Below are 23252 nucleotides of genomic sequence, written 5' to 3'. Positions count from 1 at the left end.
GGGGCTGGGCTGTGCCAATGCTCCTGCCGGCACCAGGTGGCACGGCCTCTGCCTGGGGTGTCTCGAGCCTCTATTAACAGCTGTTCACCGCAGCAGGGTGCTGGACGCTGCAGCCCCCCCGCTTTCCCTGGGGCAGGGTCGGGTGATGTCTGGTGCTGCAGCAGCTTTGCCTGCGCAGTTTTGCTTGTAGTTTAGACACTGGGTTTGTATGGGATGGTTTGGACAGGGCTGACCCTGCTCCAGGAAGGGGAGATCCCTTCCAGCCCTACTTCTCTACGCTTCCATGAAACCAAGGGGCCTAAATCCCTTTTGCAGCCCCACCGCCTCTCCCCCTCTCCACAGGATTTTGGAGTTTGCTCGAGGGGAGGCCAGCACAGCACCATGGCTGCAAGCGCCGAGCCCAGCAACTCAGCAGCCCAGAGGTGCCGACTATCGCTTTGAATCATTGCCACGTGGGTATGGCTCAGCTGCACAGTCAGGGCCACAAGCCGCTGACGTGACGAAGCCACGGAAAGGGCCAGCGCGACCCCGGGATGCATCACTGGCCACGAGAGACAAGTATCCCCAGAGCCCCTGGACCCGCAGCCCTGGTTCCCCACGTGCGCAGGGTTGGGGGGAGCCACCTGCCAAGGCCAGCCTAGGAGAGCTGGGCTTGGGGAGGCTGCCAAAGCGAGCTGAGCCGGGACAGGATCGCTGGCTTTAAATACAGCAGCCGAACTGGGAATAAACGAGGCTGCAAAGGAGCGAGGCCGGGGGAGGCGGGAGAGCAGAGGGCCACAAGCTCTGGGTGCATCCAAGAGGGACGATCAGTCCTCCGAGGGTCCAGCTCTTCCTCCAGTGCTGCAGGGCCCTGAATAACTCAAGCCGCAACACATGCAGGTGCCAACACGGGCGACGGGCACGTTCAAAATACATTATGCAGCCGCCGATCGATAACGAACCCGAGTTCCTCGAAACCGCGGCCCTGGCAAAGCCTGCACCTGCCCGGCAGCTCCCGTTTCCTCTGCTGTCTGTCACAGGGCCGAAGCCGTGCCCCCGCAACACCCGACCCGCACCACCGAGGCAGCCGCGCAGCAGGGCAGGGTCACACACTCAGCAGACGTCGGAGCAGAGCGGCTCCGTGGCTCGCTTCAGGCACAGGAAAACCCCGCCGGGGTCATAGGCAGCCGGGGGTCCAGATCCGGGTCTCAGGGGTTTCCGCACCTGGGTCAGATGAGACAGCCGGCAAACAACTCTCCCGGACCCCAGGGACAGCCGCTCCTCACAACCCGGCTGGACACCCCACGCAGCCCGGGTGCGAGAGCCTCACGGCCTGGAGAAACCACGGCTGCTAACACATGCCACCCAGGACGGCTGCGGGGTGCTCCACATGGGGACACGGAGCCCTGCAGCCCCCAGCAGGCATGCAGCAGCCCCTGGGGCCACCGTCCCCCCCGACCCTCAGCTCCCCTGGGCTGTCCTGGACACGCGCTGGGCCCCGCTGATGCAGGGGATCCCAGCCGAGAGCAAACTGTGTCCAGGCCTGTGGGGGGGCAAGGGCCCCAGTGCAGCACCCTGGAGCGGCAGGGCAGTGCAAAGCGGCTAAAAATGCAACGGCAATACAGTGGGCAGTGCGATAGGCAATGAGGCAGCAAATGCCATGGCAGCGTGGTCTAGTGGGCAGTGCAACAGGCAATGCAGTGGTAACAAGGTGCATTGAGCAAACCCATAATAAGCAAACCTGGGCTCCCCTGCAACCCACTGCTTACTGGGGGCGGGGCCTGGCTGCAAGCCCTGCCCATCATCCAATATTTGCAATTCCTGGCCCCACCCCCATAGCCACATATAGGCTGTGAGTGGCGCTACCCACTTCCAAGGCCACGCCCCCTCTGCTCCAATTTCCCATGCTTCCCTCCCTGCCCTTCTCTATCGCCCCAGGGCCTTCCCCAATGCCCCCTGGCCCTGAGGCAGCTGGGGGCAGAAAGATTCAGCTCTGGTGCCAGGACCTGGACCGCAGTTCCCACCTGTGGCTGCTGGGGTTCAGCACGGGAGGCCACCCCACAGGCATGACCGCACAGTGGCATGACCAAGGACACGCAGTGAACGGTGGCAGGCATGAGAGGAGGCCCCGGGCCCTGCCCCCCGCGGCCTTGGAGCCCCATTGCAAGGCAGAGCCACTCTTCTTCCTCGAAACCTGCACAACTGGCTGCCATGGCCCAGCCCAGCCCAGCACACACGTGTGTGATTCACATGGATGTGAAAACCCCGGCATGACGGCAGCATAAAGCAAAAGCCCACGGGTGTGCCGGGCTGAGTCTTGAACCCCGTCTCCAGGTTTCTTGCCACTTTCCTCCACGGTAGCTGGTCTCCAGGCCACAGCCCTGTGCCCCACAGCACCCCGCTCCCATCCAGCCCCTCCTGGGGACCCCTGCAGCCCGCTCCCATCATCAACGAACAGCTGGGAGGTGGGTTACTCGTCCCATTGGTCACGTTTTATTGTTAAAAAATGGGATTACAAAACACCACGCGATGCCGGGAGTGCATCACAGCTCGGGACCGGCACAGCGACCACGCTCCAAGCCGCCACGCCAACACACCCATCTGCCTGCACGCATGGGTCCCCAGGAGCCAAACCAAAGGGCAGCTAGTGCCCGAGCAGCTTCACAGGGTCACCGTTGAAGCCAGGACCCCGGCCGCAAGCCAAATGGCTCAGCAGCTCCTGTTTCTAGGCTGGTGATTTGATGCCCCGGAGCTCCTCCCGGCTGACGGAGGATGACCCCACACGTGCAAGGCCGAAAGGTCTGGCAGATCCTCACAGGCGCGGGGAAGCCGCATCGCTCCCGGTCCCGAGCACCTTCTCGCCCTTGCTGTTCAGGAGAGGAGAGGGCAGAAGACCCCCAGGCCGAGCCCGTACATTGCACAGGAGCAGTCCCCAACCTGGCCCTGCAGCAGCGGGGCAGTCTCTGCCCTCCAATGCCCAGGTTCCACCCTGTGAGAGTCCCAAGGCAACGTGCACTTGACCCTGGCTGGGTCTGCCCTGCCGTGAGAGCCAGCCGGGAGACCCAGGTGACAAGTCCTCGCACCTGGACTTCACTGCTCCGGTCGGTGCAGGGATGAAGAGCTTTGCCATGGAACAAGGGCCATATAGCAGGGACCAGGACTGGACTGACTTGGGGGGTCATCCCCTGCCCCGTGCCCTCCGAAGTGCTCAGGTCCAGCACAGACCTAGCCTTGCCATGCAACCATCTGGGAGCAAGGGACTTGCATCTTAGGGCCAGGGTCATCCCGGGGGGTCCTGGAGCCGCTACAGGGAGGGACACGGCCTGGGATCCCCCTGCCATCGCTCACGGCAGAGGCAAAGCCGTGGGGACAGGAGAGTTTCCAACACCAAGCCTCCCTCCCCCGGAGCATCGCTGTGCTCTGAGGTACTGCATCGAGGGACGAAAGGATGGCACCACGGGCAGTCTCGTGAGCGCACCCAGCTTTGCACCACGCGCTCCCACCCCTTGCCGGCCTCCGGGAGCAGAATTGCCCCCGTGCCCCTCGGCCTGGGAGCACAAGTCACAGAGCAGCACCGATGAAAGGAGACGGCCCTGAGCCCCGGTGCAGGGCTATGTCCGGGCAGCTATGTGGAGCACAGCTGGCGTCTCCTCCTTGCTCTCACTTGTGCCGGCTTTTCTCGCTGTTGGGGGAAAACGTCCCTGTGGCAGCAAAGGGCGACTTCGGCCGCATGTTCCTGCCTGACATGATGAGGGCGCCGAAGCCGTGCTGGTGGGAGAAGGCATAACCCGAGCGGCGGGTGCTGGTCCGGCGTAGGCGCCTCTTGGGCGAGGGGGGCAGGGGCCGCTTCTTATCCTTCTTTATCTTCTGTAGCACCTGGAAGTAGAAAGCATCCGGCTGAGCCAGGAGAGCTGGGGAGACCGGCTGTCACTGCCCAGCAGCACCCCGGGGACCGCGCCAGAACGGAGCGACGAAATGCACCCCACGCTTTACTTGCGGCGGGTTCAAGTGCGATGCCTGGTGCTGCGTCAGGATCAACTGCATAGTTTGGCTAACAAGTTGGACGATGGGTTGGACCAACTGCAGGTGCCTCCCCGAGCACGGGGCCAGTCTGGGCACTGCAGGTTCCCAGTCCCCCCCAGGACCAGCCGGGGATCTGGAGCAGCCCGCCTAGCACAGGGGCTGGTTGGGCAGGATTTGGGGTCCAATCCATTCCGCGGCTTTGAGAAACCGAAGGGGTCGTGTGTGTGCATGTGCATGTATGTATGCACGTGTGTGCATATATGCTTGCACACAGGCATGCACACATGCCTGCATGCACTTGTATGTGTGTGTGAACATTAGAAGCCGCAGCAATGCCTTGGCTCCAGTCCGCAAAACCCAAGGGGTTGTGTGTGCATGGGCATATGTGCACACATGTATGCACACATATTCATGTGCACAGGCATGCCTACATGCCTGTATTTGTATATGTATGTATGTGAACATTAGCAGCAGGGGCAGCAATGACTTGGCTCCAGTCAGCAAAACCCAAGTGGTCCTGTGCGTATGAGTATGTGTATGTGCATGTATGTGCACAGGCGTGCATACACCTGCCTGTGCTCGTATGTGTGTGTGAACATTAGCAGCAGCAGCAATGCCTTGGCTCCAGTCTGCAAAACCCAAGGGGTCGTGTGTGCATGGGCATATATATGTGCACACATACCCATGTGTACAGGCACGCCTACATGCCTGCATTTGTATGTGTATGTGAGCATTAGCAGCAGCAGCAATGCCTTGGCTCCAGTCAGCAAAACCCAAGGAGTCGTGTGCATGCATGCGCGTGTGCATGTGTGTGCATGTGCATGCATGCGCGTGTGCATGTGTGTGCATGTGCATGCATGCGCGTGTGCATGTGTGTGCATGCACGCACACACGCTCCTGGGAGCCCAGCATCTGCCAGGCTAGGCCTGCAGCCCCGGGCGTCTCGGCTGGCCGTGGAGCGCACCGGGGCTTTCACTAAGCCGCAGCCCTGCAAGTCAGCAGCTAAAAATAGTGCTGCCTCCACGCTCCATGTAATCCAGGGCTCTGCAGGCAGGCGCCGCGCCACTGCGGGAGGCCTGAGCGGCGTCTCCACCCCCTGCTCCTCCTTGCACCCCTCCCCGGGCTGCGCCGTGCCAGCGCCCGGGCGCAGAGCCTGGCCGGGAACGGGCAGGGGCGAGGAGGGAGCTGCCTGGTTTGCCGAGACTCGCTTTACCTTGTCGCTGACCGTCGGCTTGAGCTGCGCCTTCAGGAACCGGTAGCCGACCACAGGCAGCACGCAGAGGATGACGCTGAGGAAGATGGCCAGCCAGACGTTGGGCTGGCTCAGGGTGTTCCTGGCGGTACCTGCGAGATGGCAGCGCCGTGAATGACACCCGTACGGGCAGCAGCTTCCAGGCCCCCTTCCCCGCCACCAGGATGGAGAAGCACTGTGCCATCAAACCAGGCCCAAGGAGCTCCTTTCTCCAGCCCTCTCTGAGCAGGACGAGCCCCACCGGGTGCCAGCACGGTCAGCCCGTGCCACGAAGCGTCCTGCATGCCCAAGGCCAACTGCACTGGGTGCCAGGAGGCAGAGGGGAATCCAGCTGTGGGCTGGAGTCCACATCGGGTCCCTTTGCAGAGCCGGGGCCTTGACCTTCAGTCTCAGCCCCCCGTGCCCCACTCGCCACAAGCCATGACACTGTTTTCCCCCCAGTGCCAGGGAAGAGCACCACCGCCCAAAATACCCCAGCCCTCCAGAGCCCTGCACCTCTCTCTGGGGGAGCGGCTACCTGCCAGGGAGGGAACGGACGTGGGCAGAAAGGCGCAAGCAGCCACGTCAGGGCAACTGCAACGTGGACAGGGGCTGTGGGGCTGCCGTCTCCTCCTCTATACCAGCAGCCCCCTATGAAAGAAGCTCACGGGAGGACAAGCAGGCAATGGTGTTTAATGCCCCACTGCTGTCAGCAGCACAGCTAAGCGGCCCTGGTCAGGGGGCCAAATTCTGCGCTCTGTGGACATTCAAGTGACCGGGTCCACAGAGGCCAGGTTTCAGATGCCTGCATTACAATAGTTTCAAGTGGGTTTCTTTGCAAAGGGGGCTCCAATGGGCCCAGTGTAGAGCCCCTTTTGCAAACAAACGAGCACCAGCAGTCGGGAGTGGGGAAGCAGGCAAGAGCATGGTAAGGGAAGGCAAAAGGCCAAGAGGCCTGGGTTGAACAGAGCATGCTAAAAGGATGGAGTGAGCCATGCTCCATTGGTGCCCACCGAGCCCTGACATGACTTCACCAATGGCCCAAGGGGCTCCCAGCTGAGTGCCGGGACTGCGCAGAGCTTTGGAGCTGGGCACCTGCTCGCGGCCCACCTCCTCTCCATGCTGCTGCTCACGTTTTGCACGTGTTCAAAATCCCTGCATGCAAAATCACTCTATAGGGTCCGGGGGGTGCAATGGTACCACCACCACCCTGCTTTGATTCCTGCTTCACCCGGTGTTGAAAACCGATTGCCAGGCAGGGGTAGTGGCATTTCTATTCAGGCAGTAGTGAGCCTGATTCCTTCTAAACTCTTCACTCCATAGGTGTTAACACCCCTCTCCTTGCTAATGGTCTTGAAGTTCAACTATCAAGCTAGCTTTTCTGCTGCAATTCTGCTGTCTGTTGGCTGCTCCTGGCCACGTGGCTCCTATTTCACTGCCCTGAAGATTGTTTTCAAGTGCAACTAAAAACATTAACTCAAGGATGGAAATAACTTCCACTGAAGCATTAGATGCACTGTCAAGATGCTCAAGAAGGCTAGATTTGTTTTATGAATCTGAAAAAGAGATGCCTATTTAATCTAACAACTGCAAGACACACAAAACAACATATTTGGATTATTTTTGCCTAGCATGTTGTGGTTTGTGTGCGTGCTGTATGATGCAGCCATGTAATGCACATTCCAATAAATCTTATATTTATTTTTGCTCTGATTTTAAACTGAATAATGCAGCCCAAGGCCAGAGGCTTATTAGTAAAGTTTCTAGTTTCCTTTTAATTGATTAAATATGCACGTGCCTCTGTGCAGTAAGGGAGTATGTGGACAGGAAAGGGAACGCCTGGCCATGGGTCTGTCCAGGAAGGCGCTGTTCAAAATGAATGCTTGCCATTGGGTAAAGGCAGGGAGAGCTAAGCGCCCAGGCATGCTATTGTCTGGATGAGGGCATTTCTTCTGCACCCATAGAGACCCTTCCAGTCCCTTAAATCCAGCACGGAGGGGGGCACCAGCCCATGGGCTTACCGACAAACGGGAAGGAAGCCGTGAAGATCAGGTACGTGCCGTCACTGTACATGGTGAAGGTGATGGCGAAGTACACGGCGAGGCTGCCCCAAATGAAGAATTGGTTCACAGCTGTCCAGTACGCAGTGTCCAGCCCAATCTAGTGGGACAAAGCAATGCACTAGGCTCTTAGCAGCCTCATCCATGTCATACCCAGTCCCATCCAGTCAGTCAGGTCCCGGGACCTGGAAGAGACCGCAGGGGCCATGTGGTCCAGCCCCCTGCACAGATGCAGGAGGGTGCTCCTAAATCTCCCCACCCAAGACTTCTCCAGACTCCTCCTGGGAACCTCCAATGAAGGAAATCGCACCCGTTCCTTGGGCAGCCTGGGCCACCGCCTCCCTGCTCGGACAGGAAGGGAGTTGTCTGCAGTCTTATCTAAACCTCTTTTGCTGCAGTTTTAAGCTGTTGCTCCGCATCCTGCCCTCTGCAGCAAGGGAGAGACCTCAGCTGGCCCCAACTTAAGGTCTCACCTCTGTGCACGGGCCCCAGCCAAGCTCTGAGGAGACCTGGCTGCAAAGTGGAAGGTATGTCCACCTTGGAGATCGCAGAATCATAGAAAAAGAGGGTTGCAAGGAACCTCAGGAGGTCATGTCTAGTCCAACCCCCTGCTCCAGGCAGGACCAGCCCCGACTACATCATCCCAGCCAAGGCTTTGTCTAGCCGGGTCTTCAAAACCACCAAGGATGGAGATCCCATCACCACTCTGGGTACCTGTTCCAGTGCTTTACTACCCTCATCATAAAAAATTTCTTCCTAATATCCAACCTCAACTTCCCTTGCTGCAGCTTGAGCCCACTGCTCCTTGTCCTGCCGTCTGCCCCCACTGAGAACAGCCCAGCTCCATCCTCTTTGCAGCCCCCCTGCAGGGAGGTGAAGGCTGCTATCAAATCCCACCTCAGCATGTCATGAGCATGGCCTCACCTGTACAGAGACAGCAATGAGCAGGCAGGTCTGGGCCATGAGGGCAAAGGACTGGTAGTCAGCAACGGCCTTGCCATCGCTCCGCATGGTGTCGTACATGGCGCCGTAGGGGATGAAGAAGAGGATGAGGGAGCTGTAGACCCCGTGCAGCACACACTTGACGAACTCTACCTTGTTGAAATACTTGTTCTGCTGCCCGGGCTTGTAGAGCTCGGGGAACTGCATGCTCCAGCGGTCGTCCACGTCCTGGGAGCAGAGCAGGGGAGGGGGTTAGCGCCCAGACCCACGGACACCGCTGACCAGCCACGTCCCATCGGAGGGGTTGAAAACACCCCATGCACAGCAGAGGCCACATTGCAATGATGCACCCGCTGCTCCGGCAAACATGTCAGGAAGTCAAAAGCCCAGATATCAGGCTGGGCTGTGCAGCGCGGGGGCCGGCGCTGCACAGAACTGAGCGCTGGGAGCCCCGGTGCACACAGCCGGCACTCAGGCTGGGCCTGTAATGGGGAGCCATGGACACGTTGCTGGGCAAAGTCAGCAATGAAAGGCATGCCTGAGGTGGGTCTGGCCTGGGCACCCCCTGGTCACCCGACAGCTTCTGGGCCGTGGGGGGCTTAAGAGCTCTCTGGTCTGGCTGTAGCACATGCATTGCCCTGTGAGCCTGAAAGCCCGGGGTCGCAGGCTGCGGGGCTTTCTGGGGTGCAAGCCAAAGAGGAAGAGAAGTAGAGCTAAAGGCACCGTCTTTGGCCACGGGCTTGGCCCGGTGCTGCCTGAGCCGGCAGGGGTCCCCGAGGACATTGGCCAGGGAGGTGGGGGTCACTTCCTATGAGCGTAACTGGGGAAAACTGAGCATTTTGTGAACAGCTCCTGGGTTAATGCATGACCCAGACACATGCAGCTGGATGTGGGGGCGTGTAGGTCACTCTGCAGGGCTTGCATCTGAAAGCCGGGCGTTGCCTCCCACAGCTCCTGCCCGTCTGAACCAGGCAGCCTCTTGGGGCCGCGTCAAGCGTTACACTTAGCACACATTGTATTTAGACCCTAGGCAGCACCTAAAATGACTTTGAAAGAGGTCTGAGCCACTGCATCTAATTCTAGACCCCCGCACTGCACTGGAGCCTTGAATTGGCCCCCATGCCTAACAGCCAAAAGTCGGCTGAGTTTTGGGGCTCAGCCCTGGCTCCGCACCAACAGGCTCAGGGCTGAGACTCAAATATCAGTTGATTTTCAGGTCTCAGCCCAGGGACCCCCCAGAGTGGGGCTGAAGACTCCTAGGCAAATCCTGGGGCAGGGTCCCACAAACAGCGACTGTGGGTCCCACCCTGAGACCACAAAGGATTATATCATCTCCAGGGAGCAGTCCCATGTTAAGGTGACACATGTTACTTAATACAACCAGATGAGCCCTGAAGACATCCCTGTACCACCTTACTAGAGCGCACGGATTATCCTACTCGAACGAACACCAGATGCTAGTGGTTTAAGTGCAGTTAATGTGCTAAGTGTAACGTGTAACAACCCCCTAATGTGCCATCTTCCCTCCTACCCATAGGACTTAAAGGAGATCTGGAAAGCCTGTCATGTCCCTTGTCCTCTTTGAGTCACCCATTGCAGGGGTACAATTCTCATTCAACAGGGATGAACAGCACACGCATCATTTCCCATCAGCTCCTGTTGGACTTTTGCATGCAGGGCTGATGATCCCAGGGCTCTTGGTGCAATTAGGATGGCATGTGGGTCTCACTGCCTCTCCCACAGTCACAGGGTGCACTTATGTAGCTGCAGGCTCCTCCCCAGAGCTGGCTGCATGCACAAGTGCTCACAGCAAGCTCTGGGGAAATGCCGCGTGGCTGCTGCCAGACCAGACCTCGACCGTATCGCTTATTCCTTGCACAAATGTCCAGCTGACTAAGGACAGTTCTGGGCTTCAGGGCCAGCCCTGAGATAAGGCAACTGACAAGCGGTGGAGAGGGCACTTTCTGCACGAGCGTGGCCTGGGGGGCTCCAGGCAGGCTGCAGCCAGGAGTGCATGCACAAACCGCTCCCAGGGGCTTGACAGTGGTGCCCCCGGTGCTACCTGCCACAGGGGCTAGCACAGGATGCCGGGGGCAGACACGTGGCGTGCAAACGGACTTTGCTCCGGGGCAGAAGCAGAGCGAGGGCATGAGGCAGATCCCTGCTCTGTCGCTCCAATCCAGGGACAGATATCCCTGGGGAGCCCTGCAGCAACTCGCCCCAACAAAGGGGCTCCCCTGTCACCTAGCAGCCCGGGGCTCTACTAGCAGCTGGCGTAGTCGTGTAAGGGAACAACACCGGGGTAAATCACTCTGCGGCAATTGCGTTAGGCACCCGCAGCCTTTGTCGTGGAGCTGGACTGAAGAATCAGGGGCACTGCTATACCCGAGCACTGCAGCTACTCCCACTAAACCTTACCTGGTCAAAAAGACTCATCCCTAGCACGGGGAGAGAGGTATATATCAGGTTGTAAAGGGTGATGAACCACTCATCATACACCGTCTAGAGCAAGAAAGCAGAGCAGTGCGTTAGCCAAGGGTCACCAACAGGCTGCCATCATTTCGGGACCATCGCAACGACAACCCCGCTCCAGCACTTCCCTCCGTGAATACAGACCAGAAAGCCCAACTGACCAGCAGAAAAACACCCCAAACCGTGAGCCAATGAAACACCCCGTGAGCCCAGTAGAGAGCAACTGGCCGACACCCAGCAGACAGGCAGCTCTGCTTGGAGGTGTTCGCAGGCATGCCAAGGAAACCCCCGCACCCAGAACAGGACCCCCGATGTCCCACGAGGCAGATGCCCCGTGCCCCAGGAGAGTCTGCAGACCTGCTCTGAGTCCCGGGGAGGGATTCGTGTCTCCAGCATCACAACGAGGGGTGCGCGGGTTTCACATCAGTGAGCACCCCGGCCTGGCTCCCAGGGCTCGTTATTGGCCACAGCCTGCCACGCTCCTCTCTCTAGAATACTGTGCATGTGTGCACGCAGGTGGGAATAGGACCAGCCCCTGCCTGAGGCATCTACCTTTGTTAATACAAAACCTGCTGGTTAATCGACTTTGGGCCTGCTGGCATATGGGCCTGGCTGGTCATCAAGATGACCTGCAAGTCATAAATTTAATAGTACTTGGGGTTTTTAAAAGCAAGCAGCCCTCATGGTAGAGGGTGATATCTTTTTTAAACCAACTAGATTTTTGCAAAAAATTCTTTAATTGCAAGCTTTTGGGCACAAACACCCTTCATCGGGCATCGGAGAAAAGGTTGTAAAAGTTCTCCTGGGTGAAGTACTACACAGGCACCTATACCTATTTCTCTCTCTTTTTCGTATGGGCAGCACATTACAGTATTAAAAGTCCAGTTTTCGGCACTTCACACAGCAGCGCTCGATTATCTGGAAAAAATATCCAGAAAATCTGTCCAGACTGATGGCAGCACTAATTCATCTGGATCAATGTGCATAAAGTTGAGCTAAACCCCGTGTTAGCAGCAGGACGGCGTCACAGCCACTGGATGGCAGGAGCGATCCATCACGGGGAGAACCTGGGCGTGCTGGATCCCACACGCCAGCATGCGTGCACACAGCGTGTTGGAAGCAGTGCAAGCGCGCCCTCCAAGGCACCCTCAAACTGCACAAGCACAGGGCAGTTTTATGTGCAACACTGGAAGACAAGGTGGGAATTTCACTGGGCCTGGTCTTTGGCTCTGAACAGGCCCGTAACACTTCATTGCTTCTGGCAATGGAAGCAAATGAATGCACACAAACATCAGCAGGGGAAACTCATTAGCAAAGCCAGGACTTCCCCACCAGAAACACTTCCTCATGCAGACAGGCGAGCAGCACCTGCCCTGGTCTCGTGGCGGCAACTGGAAATCGCAGCTTCCTTCGGTACCTGCCTGCTTTTAGCAGGGTGAGGTTTTGGGACCTTGTCTGGGGGCAGCTTGATCTGTTACCTCTCGCTTTAATGCTTTTAACTGTCTCATCATTTCTCAGGGTTTTATTGTAAGCTGCCCCAAGCCTCTTCTAGAGGGTGGTGCGCAAGACATCCACAGACAAACCATCTGGTCCTTAACGCATCTGAGCGACTTCGCCATCGGTGCAATACAGAGCATCACAGAGCCGCGGGGCTGGAAGGGACCTGAGGAGGTCACAGCTACACCACCCCCTGCCTCAGGCAGGATCAGCCCGTCCAAACCACCCCAAACAAATTCACTGTCCAACTTCTGAGCAACATGACACAGTCACCCCTGACAGCCACGGGCATCACCCCCGATCCTGCTGCAGGGAAAGCAGGGGGGCTGCGGCCGCCAACATCGTGCTGCTGCAAAGGGGGTTAATATGCACTCGAGAGACCCCCAGGCAGAGGAAGGCAAACCCCTCCAGTCCGGACCAGTCTGATCAGGCGGGACATACCTTTCTGCAGCATTGGTCTGAGCCTAAGTAGAAAGGCAACAAAAAAAGATGCTCCCCTTGGTCTATTAGAGCTGGGGATGGGAGCCGGCGGACCTACCTGTGCAGAGAAGCCGGAGAAGAAGCCATACCAGAAGTGGACAAGCGTGAAGGCGAAGTTCTTGTAGAAGAAGTACCGGAGGAACTTGCACATGCGGATGTAGGACCACCGGCCGTGGACCAAGAGCAGGCGCTGCAGGTAGCGGAACTGCGCAAAGGAAAAGTCGCTGGAGAGCACAGCTTGCATCCCCTCCTGGCCGCTGATCCCCACCCCGATGTGGGCGGCTGCAACGAGAGGATGACCCGCACCGTTACCAGGAGAGCTCTGTGAGCGCCGGTGCTTGTCCAGCGGGTCTGCCCGGGGCTGGGCTCGGCCACCTGTGTGGGTCACGCGCCTCTAAAGCATTCACTGGTCACTGCTGAAGCCAGGCCAGTTCCAGCATGGCTATAACACAGCAGCGAGGACAGACCACCGCCGTCCAAACTCACCCCATTCACATCTGCAGGGGCAGATCCGGGGAGGGGCAGTCACACCCCTCTTTCATTCCTGCTCTACCCAAACTTTAAAACCAACTGCCTGGCAGCAGCAGTAGCATCTCTATTCAGGCAGTGCTGAGGGAGTCAATTGACTTCAGGGCTCATGGTGGTCTCCATGATTCCTGGTAATCTCTCCACTCCACAGGTGTTAATGCCCCTCACTTCTTTTTCATGGTCTTGATGTTGCACTATTCAAAGTATCCTTTCCTCTACAGGGCTGCTATCTGTTAGCCATTCCTGGTCCTGTCTCTTCTTTATTTCATAACCCTGCAGACTGGTTTTAGCTCTAGCTAAAATCCTTCGCTCAGGTGTGGCCATATTAACTCAGGTGTAGAAAAGACAGACAGGGACGTACAGGCAATCCTGTCAAGATGCTCAAGGCGGCTAGGGTTTGTTTTATGAACCTCAGTAAGAGATTTACATTCAACTATAATGGCTCCAAGACTAATGAAACTATGCCCTTTGACTACTTCTTGCCTAGTTTGTTCTTTTTAAAAACGTTATATATATTCCAGCAAATGAGTGCACATTCCAACACTTATATTTGGGTTTTTTTGGTTTTGGATTTAAACTGAATAATATAGTTCTGCCCCCTTACCATATTAACTAAAGCTTCTAGTTTCTCTTCAGCTGGCAAACAATGTGCACTGTGATCTATCTGATGATGCACCCCATCTGCATACCCCCCGCCCCCATTTCAAAAGCCTGTGTCCACCCATGTTGACAACAAACACCGTCTTTGATTTTTGAGGGTTTCTAGCAGCAAACCAGCTTCATTGCTCTGGCTGGAGAAGTCCCTTGGACTTTTATTTAAATGCAATGTGTGTGCGCGTGTCCCCCCACCCAGCACTGCGCCCCTCCTGTCCCGAAGCCCCACGTCCACACAGAGCTGTTCACACCCCATGCTACAACCCAGCCCGGCAGTCGCTGCATGTTGCTTCAGCCTCCACAGTTCAATGCCATCATTAAACAATCACATCCCTTTGAAGAGTACTGTTGCCTTTATTAAATGTGGATGCAAGTTGAATGTGACAGTTAATTGCACAAGTTTAGCTAATGAGAACACTCCCGGTGGCTGGCTGGCTAGATCCAGGGTCTTCTGTGGGATAACGAGTTGATAATATCCCCGAATCCCAATCCACCCGTGGTGGCGGGGTTTGCTTCTAATTATCACATATACTTTCCCTTATTCTTTCTTGACTGGTGGCTCGAGTCCTCTCCTGCAAAGCTCCCTACTTAGCCTTTTCTTTCTTAATTAAAAGACCCCGGTTAATCAATTTCTTTGCAAATCGTCATGAGGCAGATTAGCAGGACGCCCCTCTGAATTATCTTAATTGAATTAAACCTAGTTATGGGAGCTCTTCATAGAGCTGTGGAAGTAGCAAGGTGTCCTATAAGAACAACCGCCCTGGGACCAGCAAGCAGCAGTTTGCAGCGTGGAAGGAAGAGGTGGAGAGCGTCCCAGGGGCGCTGAAACGTTCGCACAGAACCACACAGACTATTTACAGACATAAAAGCCGCTCATTATCCCCCTCCTCACCAGGCTCGTCCTCCCCCAGGATGTATTATGCTCCACTGCTTGCATTGCAGGACTGCACAGAGGCCCCAGCCAGCACCAGGGCCCCCGCAGCTGTCTGGACACATGGGCAGACGTGACCGTGGCCTCAAGGAGCTTGCCATCCAACCCCGGTAGGAGTGAGAAGGATGGGGTAACACTGAGGCAGCACGTGGCTGCCGGGCACGGTTTGCAGAGCTTGCTGCTATTCTCTGCAACGAGGGAGATCATCATCCTCCCTCTCGTTCGGGACGGCCTGTCTGAGAGTCAAAGCCACGGACACAACACGAGCAAAGAGCTCAGGATAAACCGACCGGAAGCTGGGCCCCTTCTCATTTTATCCTCAATGCTGCCAGCAAATGTGGGGGGCCTATCCCCAAGAAATGCTGCTTTCAGAAGCTGGCAACATAGACATCTCGACCTCCCCATGCAGGCCCCAGTCTGCCAGCACGGGTGCAAGCCCCTATTGCATGCACAGCAGCTCCGTGCCCCCGGCCAGGTACGGGTGCTGCAAGCCGGTCACTTACTCTTGATCATGCTGACATCGTTGGCTCCGTCGCCGATGGCCAGCGTCACGGCCTTCTTGTACTTCTTCACCAGCTCCACCACCTGCGCCTTCTGCAGCGGCGTCACCCGGCAGCAGATCACCACCTTGCACATGCAAGCCGTCCGCACCAGCTCCTGCTCCAGGTTCCCCTCCAGCGCATAGGCCTGCACGGGGAGGGAGAGAGACAGCGCGCTCTCAAGGAGGGGCCCGGCCAGCTCCTGGCACGGGACAGAGCCGAGCAGCGCAAGTCCAGCGCAGCGCAAGCCAGTCGCGGTGCCCGGAGGATCAAAGTCGGTGGCTCTCAACCTTTAAATCGACTCAAGGCACCCTTGTTGGACTCAGGAATGCCTCTGAAGTGCCGGCTCTGAGCTTTCACCTGTTTCTTGACTACAGGAAAGTACTCGCGATGAAAATTTTGCAAGGAAAATACTTCCGTGGCAAAGAATTCGGCGAGCCCACAGCAGGAAGCGAGCTCACAAGGCCCCTGCTCAAGGCAGAAGCATCCCTGACTAAACTATTCCAGCCAAGTGTCTTTCCAACCATCTCCTGAAAACTTCCAGAGAGGAGATCCCACAACTTCTGCAACGTTGGACCACCCATCCCCGACATCGGCAGGGGACTGAACCTGCCCCCCTGCACTGCCTGGAGGGAAGGAGCAGCCCCCGGGAAGCGACGTCGGTCAACAGGGCAAACTCTCCTGGTGCTAAAAGCCCTTTGCTCTTTGCTTTTTCTGGCTACTGGAGAATGGGGCGGCTCTGTGCAATCGGCTGCATCTCCCGCCTGCGTCTCTCCCCGGAGAGATGTTTGGCACTGAGAGGGCCAAGCTCGAGCCTTCATCTGGAAGTAGCTGTCCCACACGCTGCAGGGCCACGGTCCCATTTCCCCACGTGCCCAGGTCCTAACGGCAATGCTGCACCATCCTTACCAGGCTGTGGCCGTTGATGATGAGGCCGTACACCCCGTTGGCTTGTTCCTCAGGCATGACGCACGACTTCTTGGTTTTCTTTTCAAACTGGACGTTCACTTCATCGCTCTCCGAGAAGGACTCCGGCTTCATCTTCTTCCGGGCATCCCTAAAGGCAGCAAGCACAGACTCAGAAAGGCCCCTGGCTTTTACAAAGCCCAGCTGCGGCAAAAGGAAAACTCGGAGGCTTGGGCCAGCGAGTGGGGCACGCCTGACCCGAGGAGGTACCAGAATAACTCGCCCTCCGCAGCCCAGGGCCCCTCCTTTCACAGCTGGATCAGATCAGACACTGCAGAAGCCCCCCAAGGGCCCATCACATCCAGAGGATGCTGCAGTGAGACCCAGCACCGACTTCACGGCCACACCAGCGAGCTGCGCCAGGGGAAGGGAGGCGAGGGGAGACCAGACGAGGGCAGCCCCAGCTGCCACCCCGAAGCCGAAGCCCCGCACCGGCTGGCAGAGCTCGTGCCGCCTACCTGAGCTCGGCGAGGACGTCGTCGGAGGTGCTGCCCTCGATGATGAAGATGTCGGCCATGTCGTCGTACAGCAGGTTGCAGGAGTAGCCGATGTTCACCGCCGTCTCTGGGAACACAAGGACCCCAGGGATGCGCCACCAGGAAGCAACCAGCCCCCTGATGGCCCCGAACGCAGCCTGTTTCCATGGTCGGGGGGCAAGGGCGCGCAGACCCCTCGGCGCACACGGGCTGGGGCCTCGGCACAACAGACTCAGCCTGCAGCCAGCGCTGGGGCTGTCGGAGGAGACCGGCAAGGCGCGGACGAGGGAGCTGGGAGCAGCGTGGTCTGGAAGGACGACACTCCTCCCTGCCGGCCCGGCTGGAAGGAAATACCAGCACGCGGGGCCTGGGATGGAGGCAGACCGGGACACGAGCGAGAAGGGGGACACCGGGTGCCACGGCCCTGTTACCTTGCTTGTCTCCGGTCAGCACCCAGAGTTTAATGTGAGCCTTGCTGAGGGTCTCGATGGTCTGCGGGACCCCATCCTGCAGCTTGTCCTCGATGGCCGTGGCGCCCAGCAGCTGAGCAGGGAGCGGGAGAGAAAGGATGAGCCTTCCCGCATGGCCGGGCAGTCGCTGCAGCGGTGCAGGGCTCCCACCCGCCCTCTCCTCTCCGCCAGCAGCTCCAACAAACGCACCAAAAGCAGGCAGCAGGCTGGTCATCCCGGGCTATGGCCCACCCCGACAGCTCCCTGGCTCTCTCAACCCCCCTGGGAACATCCCTCCATAAGGTGCCACCCCCTACATCCCTTACGGCCTGACGGGATTTGCAAGGAGTCTGCTAGCAAGGCTGACACGGCAAGGAGGAAACCTAGCTCCAGCTTTGCAGAAGGCTGCATGGCAGAGGTCAGGGCCTGGCTCCAACCCCCTGGTCAAACTGGACATCGCCTTCCTCCGTAGCAGGGGCACAGCCACTGCTTGGGCCCCCGGGAGCATCCATCAGCAACACTGCATAGAAGCAGGACTTGGGGCAGGTTCGGGTATTAGGTCTGTGCTGACAACCGTCCTATGTAGACTTCAGATGGTGGTTCGGGCAGGGCTGATGCCATGGGGCAGGGGTGAGACTGGATGCGACCCTTGTAGCTCCCTTCCACCCCACTGCTCTGGGATTCTCCGTCTCATCACAACTCAGCTGCTCAGACACCCGTGCAAGTTGCAATAAAACAGTCCCGGTGCCCAGTGGCCAAACACGCCAGCTACCGGACCTCCCCAGCGCCGAGCCCAGGCCACACGCAAGACCAACCATTAAGTCTTTCTCGACCTCCTCGTACAACTCGGACAGCTTCTCTTCCCGCCCTTCCAGGTCGGTGCTCGCTTGGTGGTGCCGCTTGATCCAGTCCTCAAAGTATTCTTCCTCCAAGTTTTTGAAGGCCACGACCAGCGTCCGCAAGCCTTCCCCAGCAAACTCCTGCAAGGCACCAGAGGGACGGGAGACATCAGAGCAAAACCCAGCTTCCTACTTGGTTTTTATAGAGTGGCTTTTTACACACCCTCCGGTGTTTGCCAACCACTGCCCCGGCTTTCGCAGGGAATGCAATGAAGAGCTGCACCTGATCCGGATCACAGCTCCTTTCCCTGCTTTGCTGCCAGCCTACCATTTACACACGGCCACATCCCAAATCTGGCTGCAGCAATTTTCCATCGGCAAGGCACGCGTGTTACTGTGCAGGCAGGGGAGCCACCCCCAAGGTTTTCAGACTGGCGTGTGCAAAGTAAGACCAGCCGCATGTGCAAAGTAATGATCACACCCTAAAAATGGCTGTCCAGCTACAAAAAGGGCCAACCAGCTATGAAGCAAGTGTCTGAAAATGTTTAACAACTCTAGAGCTGAGTTTCTACCCAGCTTTCGTTTGATCATGTAGCAGGGCCCCAGGGTGAACGATTGGCATGAATGCAGGGGAGGAGAGGGGTCACGAATGCAGGGGGTAGGGGTGACATATTGCAGCGGTGACGGATGTGTGATCATCCGGTCAAACACAGCAGTGGGACAGGGTGTCTCGCATGTCCGCCATGGCGGTCACCCCCCATGCATGCTCAGTGCCAGCAGCTGCATGTTTGGCACATCTGCCACAGTGGAAATATAGACCCTGACACCTGGCACTGCCAGACCAGCAGGAAGGATGCCTTTTTCCCCCGCTCTGCAAGAGCAGGGGCTGGTCTGTCCACCATCACCATCCTCGTGGGTCCCCCAGTGTGGGAACAACTTAAGGGCAGCTGCCTCAGGAAGACGCTGTATCCTCAGCCCATGCCCCATCTGCTGCAGCTGCCCCGTGCCACCTGCTTTCGGGATCACGTGATGTGTCCACGTAGCCCCTTTCTGCTGCCACCAAGCCCACTGAAGCTCTGGGGCTCCGTGCCAGCCACAATTTAGATGACCCATGCCTCCGAATACGTGTCCCGCTGCCCTGTCGCGCTGCAACCCGGGCAGGCTGGTCCTCAGCCTCGGCGCTGCGGCTTACGGGCTCTCCAGCCTGCTCTTCAAAGACGCAACCTGAACCGAGCCCTGGTTACCGGTTCAGGCTGGAGAGCCAGGCACCCTGCCCTCGGGCTCATGCGCCAGAGAAAGAAACCAGGAGCCTGGAGCTGAGACGCTCTGCACCGCCCTGCCAGCATGCTGCAGCTTTTCCAGACAGAGGAAAGGAAGCTGGTTTATTGCCCGGTGCCGCCTCCACCCTTGTCTCTGCAGGACCCACCCTGAGGGGCGGCAGTCAGGCCCCGCAGCCCATCTCACTCCACTCGGACCTCAGGCTGCCCCCGGCCTGGGCTGCGCCTGAAAAGGCCGACGGCCTGGCTACGCATCGTCTGCTGCCCGAGCTCTGCAGACGCTGCTGCGCGAGCACACACCGACGCACGCGATGTTCGCTCAGCTGCTTCCCGAGCGTGTGCACAACAGCCCTGCCCTTAAGGAGGAACGAGGGGCTCCTTCCAGGCTGCTCGAGAGACGTGTCGGCCTCGCTGCTAACCCACGCCCAGCCGCGAGAGTCTCGAAGAGAGGGGATGCCCGGCTGAGGGGTCTCCTCGCGGGCAGCACTCACGTTCAGGTGCTCCGTGGTCTCCTCCTTGAGGTCCTCGCAGGAAGGATGCAGCAGCTCGTAGAGGATCGTGTCGGCCCCTTTGCAGTACAAGGTCAAGTTGCCTTCCGGGCTCCGCACTAAAAGCAATGGGGAGAAAGGTGCTGAGAAACCCCAGACCCTGGCACGCGGGACCTGCGGTACTCGCCTTATAGCCCAGGGGCATTGCACCTCTGCCGTGGGCACCCAGCCTGTCAGGGCACAAGGGACACATCTAGGTTGCAGAGGATGGAGGACGGGGCAGCTGCTCTCCTCTCCAGATGTGTCCGGCAGACCGCAGGCCCCAGCCCGCCCCGGCTCCTCTTGCCCCGCAGGCAGCATACAGAGGAAAGGACGTCCACAGCCAGGCGCCAGGCCAGCCCGTCCTCCAGGCCCCGGCTGTGCAGGCAGCGAGTTCACCATGCCACCAAAGCCTGTGCCCCACAGTAACCCTGGTGCGTCCGCACCCCTCTGCCCCGAGACTGCTCCTCCCCTGACGCCACTCGAGTCTCTTCTCCTCCTGCTCCCAAATTCATTGCTCAGGTTTTTTGCAGCTGAATGCAAAGAACAAGCTCCCCGTGTTGGGGAGTCCTTGCACCCTCCCCCTCAGGGCTGGGGGTCCCCACTTCCCTCCTCTCCGCTAAGCTAATCCCACAGGCAGGCTCAGTCCAAATGCCGGTGACTAGCACACGAGTGCGGGTGGATCTGCAAGAGCAGAGACACAGGTCCGTGACCCCCCACTGCTGGTGCAGTGCCCCCAGGTACAGGTCACGGTCCCAGAGTTCGCCTGTTCCCGGTTGGATCGGCCAAGCGGTCATTTGCTTCCCTTTCTGCTCTGTGTCACGGGGGTTTGAAGCCTCCCCCAGAGGCGCTGGCTGCAGCCCAGGCTGGGGCTGGGGCTGGGGCTGGGCTGGGCCAATGCTCCTGCTGGGACCAGCCCAGCAGGGTCCTGGCTGGAGGGTCTCACCCCTGCGCTCGGGGTCAGGAAGGGATTTTCCCCCCGGTCACATTGGTACGTACTGGGGGGGTTGCCTTCCTCTGCAGTGGGTGCAGGGCCTCTGCCTGGGATCGACTGGGCATCTATTAACCTTTTACAGAAGCAGGATGTTGGTGGCTGTGGCCCCCCGGCTCTCCCGGGGTAGGGGCAGGTGTGATGCCCGGGGCTGTCTCAGGACTGACTCTGTAGATTTGCCCAGAGGTTGGATGATGGGTTTGTCCGGGCTGGTCTGGACAAAGCTGATCGTGCCTCAAGCAGGGCTTGGAAGAGTTGTGACCCCGCAGGTCCCTTCCAACCCTGCTTTGCTATGACCTCAAAGTAATGGGGGGGCGGGGAATACAAAACAGTTTGAAATCTGAAATGTATAAAGCCCCAAGGTGCAGAAGTCTGTGGGCAGTCAGGAACCTGCCTTGACTGCAGGACGGACGCTGGGTATCTGCGTCCACCCCACCCATTAGCACGTGTACCTACGTCTTCTCCACTGTGTAGCTGCTAGTGGTCGTTGGCCTGGTTGCTCAGGTCCCTATAACCAGGGGGCAAGGCCTCTTCAGACAAAATAAATAAAAGGACTGCTGTAACTCTGAGCATAAGGGCTGCTTTGCTGAGGGAGGTGAGATGCATTGCCTCCACCTCTCTGCAATGAAGACCTGCATCACGGAGGGCCAGCCCCCGAGACTCCCCTTTACTTGCCCACATCAGGGCTTGTGTAGTGCCTGCCCTGTGGCCTCTACCTGCCCCGCTCTCCCGAGTGCCCCTTCCTAGAAAAACCACGCGGGCAAGGACTCGCCACCCAGAAAGCAAAGGCAGACGTGACCGGGGCACGCACCGATGACCGACATCCGTTTGCGCACGTTGTTGAAGTCCAGAATCGCCAGGAGCTGGTAGGTCTTGGTCTCCCCCATCTCCACCACCGTAATGGTCTCCGGCGTGCGGGCGCGGAAGACGAAGCCGAAGTTCCTGGCGGCGGTGACGAGGGCTCCCTCGTCGGGGGACTGGGCCTGGTACACCAGCTGACCTGCCGGGCCGAGGGGAAACAGCACCGTTAGGAGGGCGCTGGCTTGCTCCTGACACCAAGGGAGTTCAAGCTCTCAGGCTCCTGCTCATCCATCCCTGCGCCGCGCCCTACTGCTAGGTAGCACTCATGAGCATTTTCCTCCATCTCTCTGTGCCCCCCACTCACCCAGGCATGCTAGGATGGGGAAGCTCTGTTTAACCCCATAAAGGCCCTTCTTCGAGGTTGTTTCCTAGCCTCTGCTCCGGGGTTATCTCTCCTTTCTTGAAGGACTGTTCCCCAACCCAATGGTGCATCCCCCCAGGAGTTTTAGCTGCCTGCTGCCAGCCACTCTCCTTTCATTTATCTCCTCCACTGCACCAGTCCAGCTACCGTGTGCCTGGACCGCCAGCCTTCGCTGAGGAAGAAGGGGTGGGAGAGCCCCTTCACTGGAAGCTGAGGAAGACGGGCACAGCCCCCACCTGGAGCACTGGCTCAGCACGATTAACAAGCCGCTATCTAACGAGCTGCAGCCTGCATTGCTCCTGTGTGAAGGAGGGACGCGGGGCAGAACTTCATTCCCAGCACTGCTACTAGCTCACTGCTCACGTGGTCTCTGCGTCACGTGTACAAGCGCCCTGTAGACGCGACTGCAGCAGTGTCCGGCTTCTGCACAAGGAGCCGCAGGGAGTGCAAGTCTCTTGTGCTCTACCCTTTACCAGCATGCAACAGCATGCAACTCCTTTGCACATTATAAGGACCCACTGCAGTCTTCAAGCTACAAAGACCACGGCTGCTTAGCTCAGTGCTTTCCGGGAGCCTCACCTTCCACCTTCTCCTCCGGCATCACCGTGTGGCACAGTGAGAGCAAGCGGAAAAAGCTGTGCGTCGGGGCATCATTTAGCTTCACGGCTTCCACCAGGCTGTGGTCGTAGAACACAAACTTGGGGTCGGCCAGCGGGTTGTAGGAGAAATCCACCTTCTCCGTCTTCTGTAGAAGGAAGGATCCCCGTCACCGCTGCAACATGTCACCCGTACCCCCTTCACTCGCAGTAACTCCTCTCCTCCCATGCATTCGTGTCAATCACTCATCCTGGGGCCCTGCTAGACAGTCAAATGGAAGCTGGATGGAGACCAGCTCTGGGTTATTACACATTTTCAGGCACTTGCTTTATAGCTGGTTGTCTCTTTTTGTAGCTGGACAGCCATTTTCATGAATACAAAAATGGGCAGATGAGAATAGGATGGGGTTCAACATAGACAAATGCAGGGTGCTGCACCTGGGGAGAAGGAATCCACAGCACACAGACAGGCTGGGGAGCGCTCCCTTGTGAGCACAGAGGCAGAAAGGGATCTTGGAGTCATTATTGACTCCAAGATGAACATGAGCCACCAATGCCAGACCACAGCCAGCA

General features: G+C 58.2%; 1 protein-coding gene across 4 annotated transcripts in view; it reads right to left on the bottom strand.

Annotated features, from left to right (window-relative positions):
* Positions 1–3306: 3306 nt before the first annotated feature.
* Positions 3307–23252, bottom strand: part of LOC109307802 (phospholipid-transporting ATPase ID-like) — a 72329-nt gene continuing 52383 nt past the window's right edge. For all 4 annotated transcript variants that reach the window (XM_019531905.1, XM_019531902.1, XM_019531903.1 and 1 more), the window contains exons 15-28: positions 22663–22828; positions 21673–21861; positions 19835–19950; positions 18043–18207; positions 17210–17321; positions 16761–16866; positions 16246–16393; positions 15301–15484; positions 12743–12966; positions 10654–10737; positions 8218–8463; positions 7255–7393; positions 5216–5346; positions 3307–3855 (exon numbers count right to left, since the gene is read on the bottom strand). In XM_019531905.1, coding sequence (XP_019387450.1) covers positions 3640–3855; positions 5216–5346; positions 7255–7393; positions 8218–8463; positions 10654–10737; positions 12743–12966; positions 15301–15484; positions 16246–16393; positions 16761–16866; positions 17210–17321; positions 18043–18207; positions 19835–19950; positions 21673–21861; positions 22663–22828 — 2226 coding nt within the window. In that variant the 3' untranslated portion in view covers positions 3307–3639. The remainder of the gene's footprint in view (positions 3856–5215; positions 5347–7254; positions 7394–8217; positions 8464–10653; positions 10738–12742; positions 12967–15300; positions 15485–16245; positions 16394–16760; positions 16867–17209; positions 17322–18042; positions 18208–19834; positions 19951–21672; positions 21862–22662; positions 22829–23252) is intronic.

The sequence above is a fragment of the Crocodylus porosus genome, unplaced genomic scaffold, assembly GCF_001723895.1.
Source record: "Crocodylus porosus isolate Cpor-Errol unplaced genomic scaffold, CroPor_comp1, whole genome shotgun sequence".
Taxonomy (NCBI): Eukaryota; Metazoa; Chordata; order Crocodylia; family Crocodylidae; genus Crocodylus; species Crocodylus porosus.
This window is presented reverse-complemented; position numbering and strand designations above follow the sequence as displayed.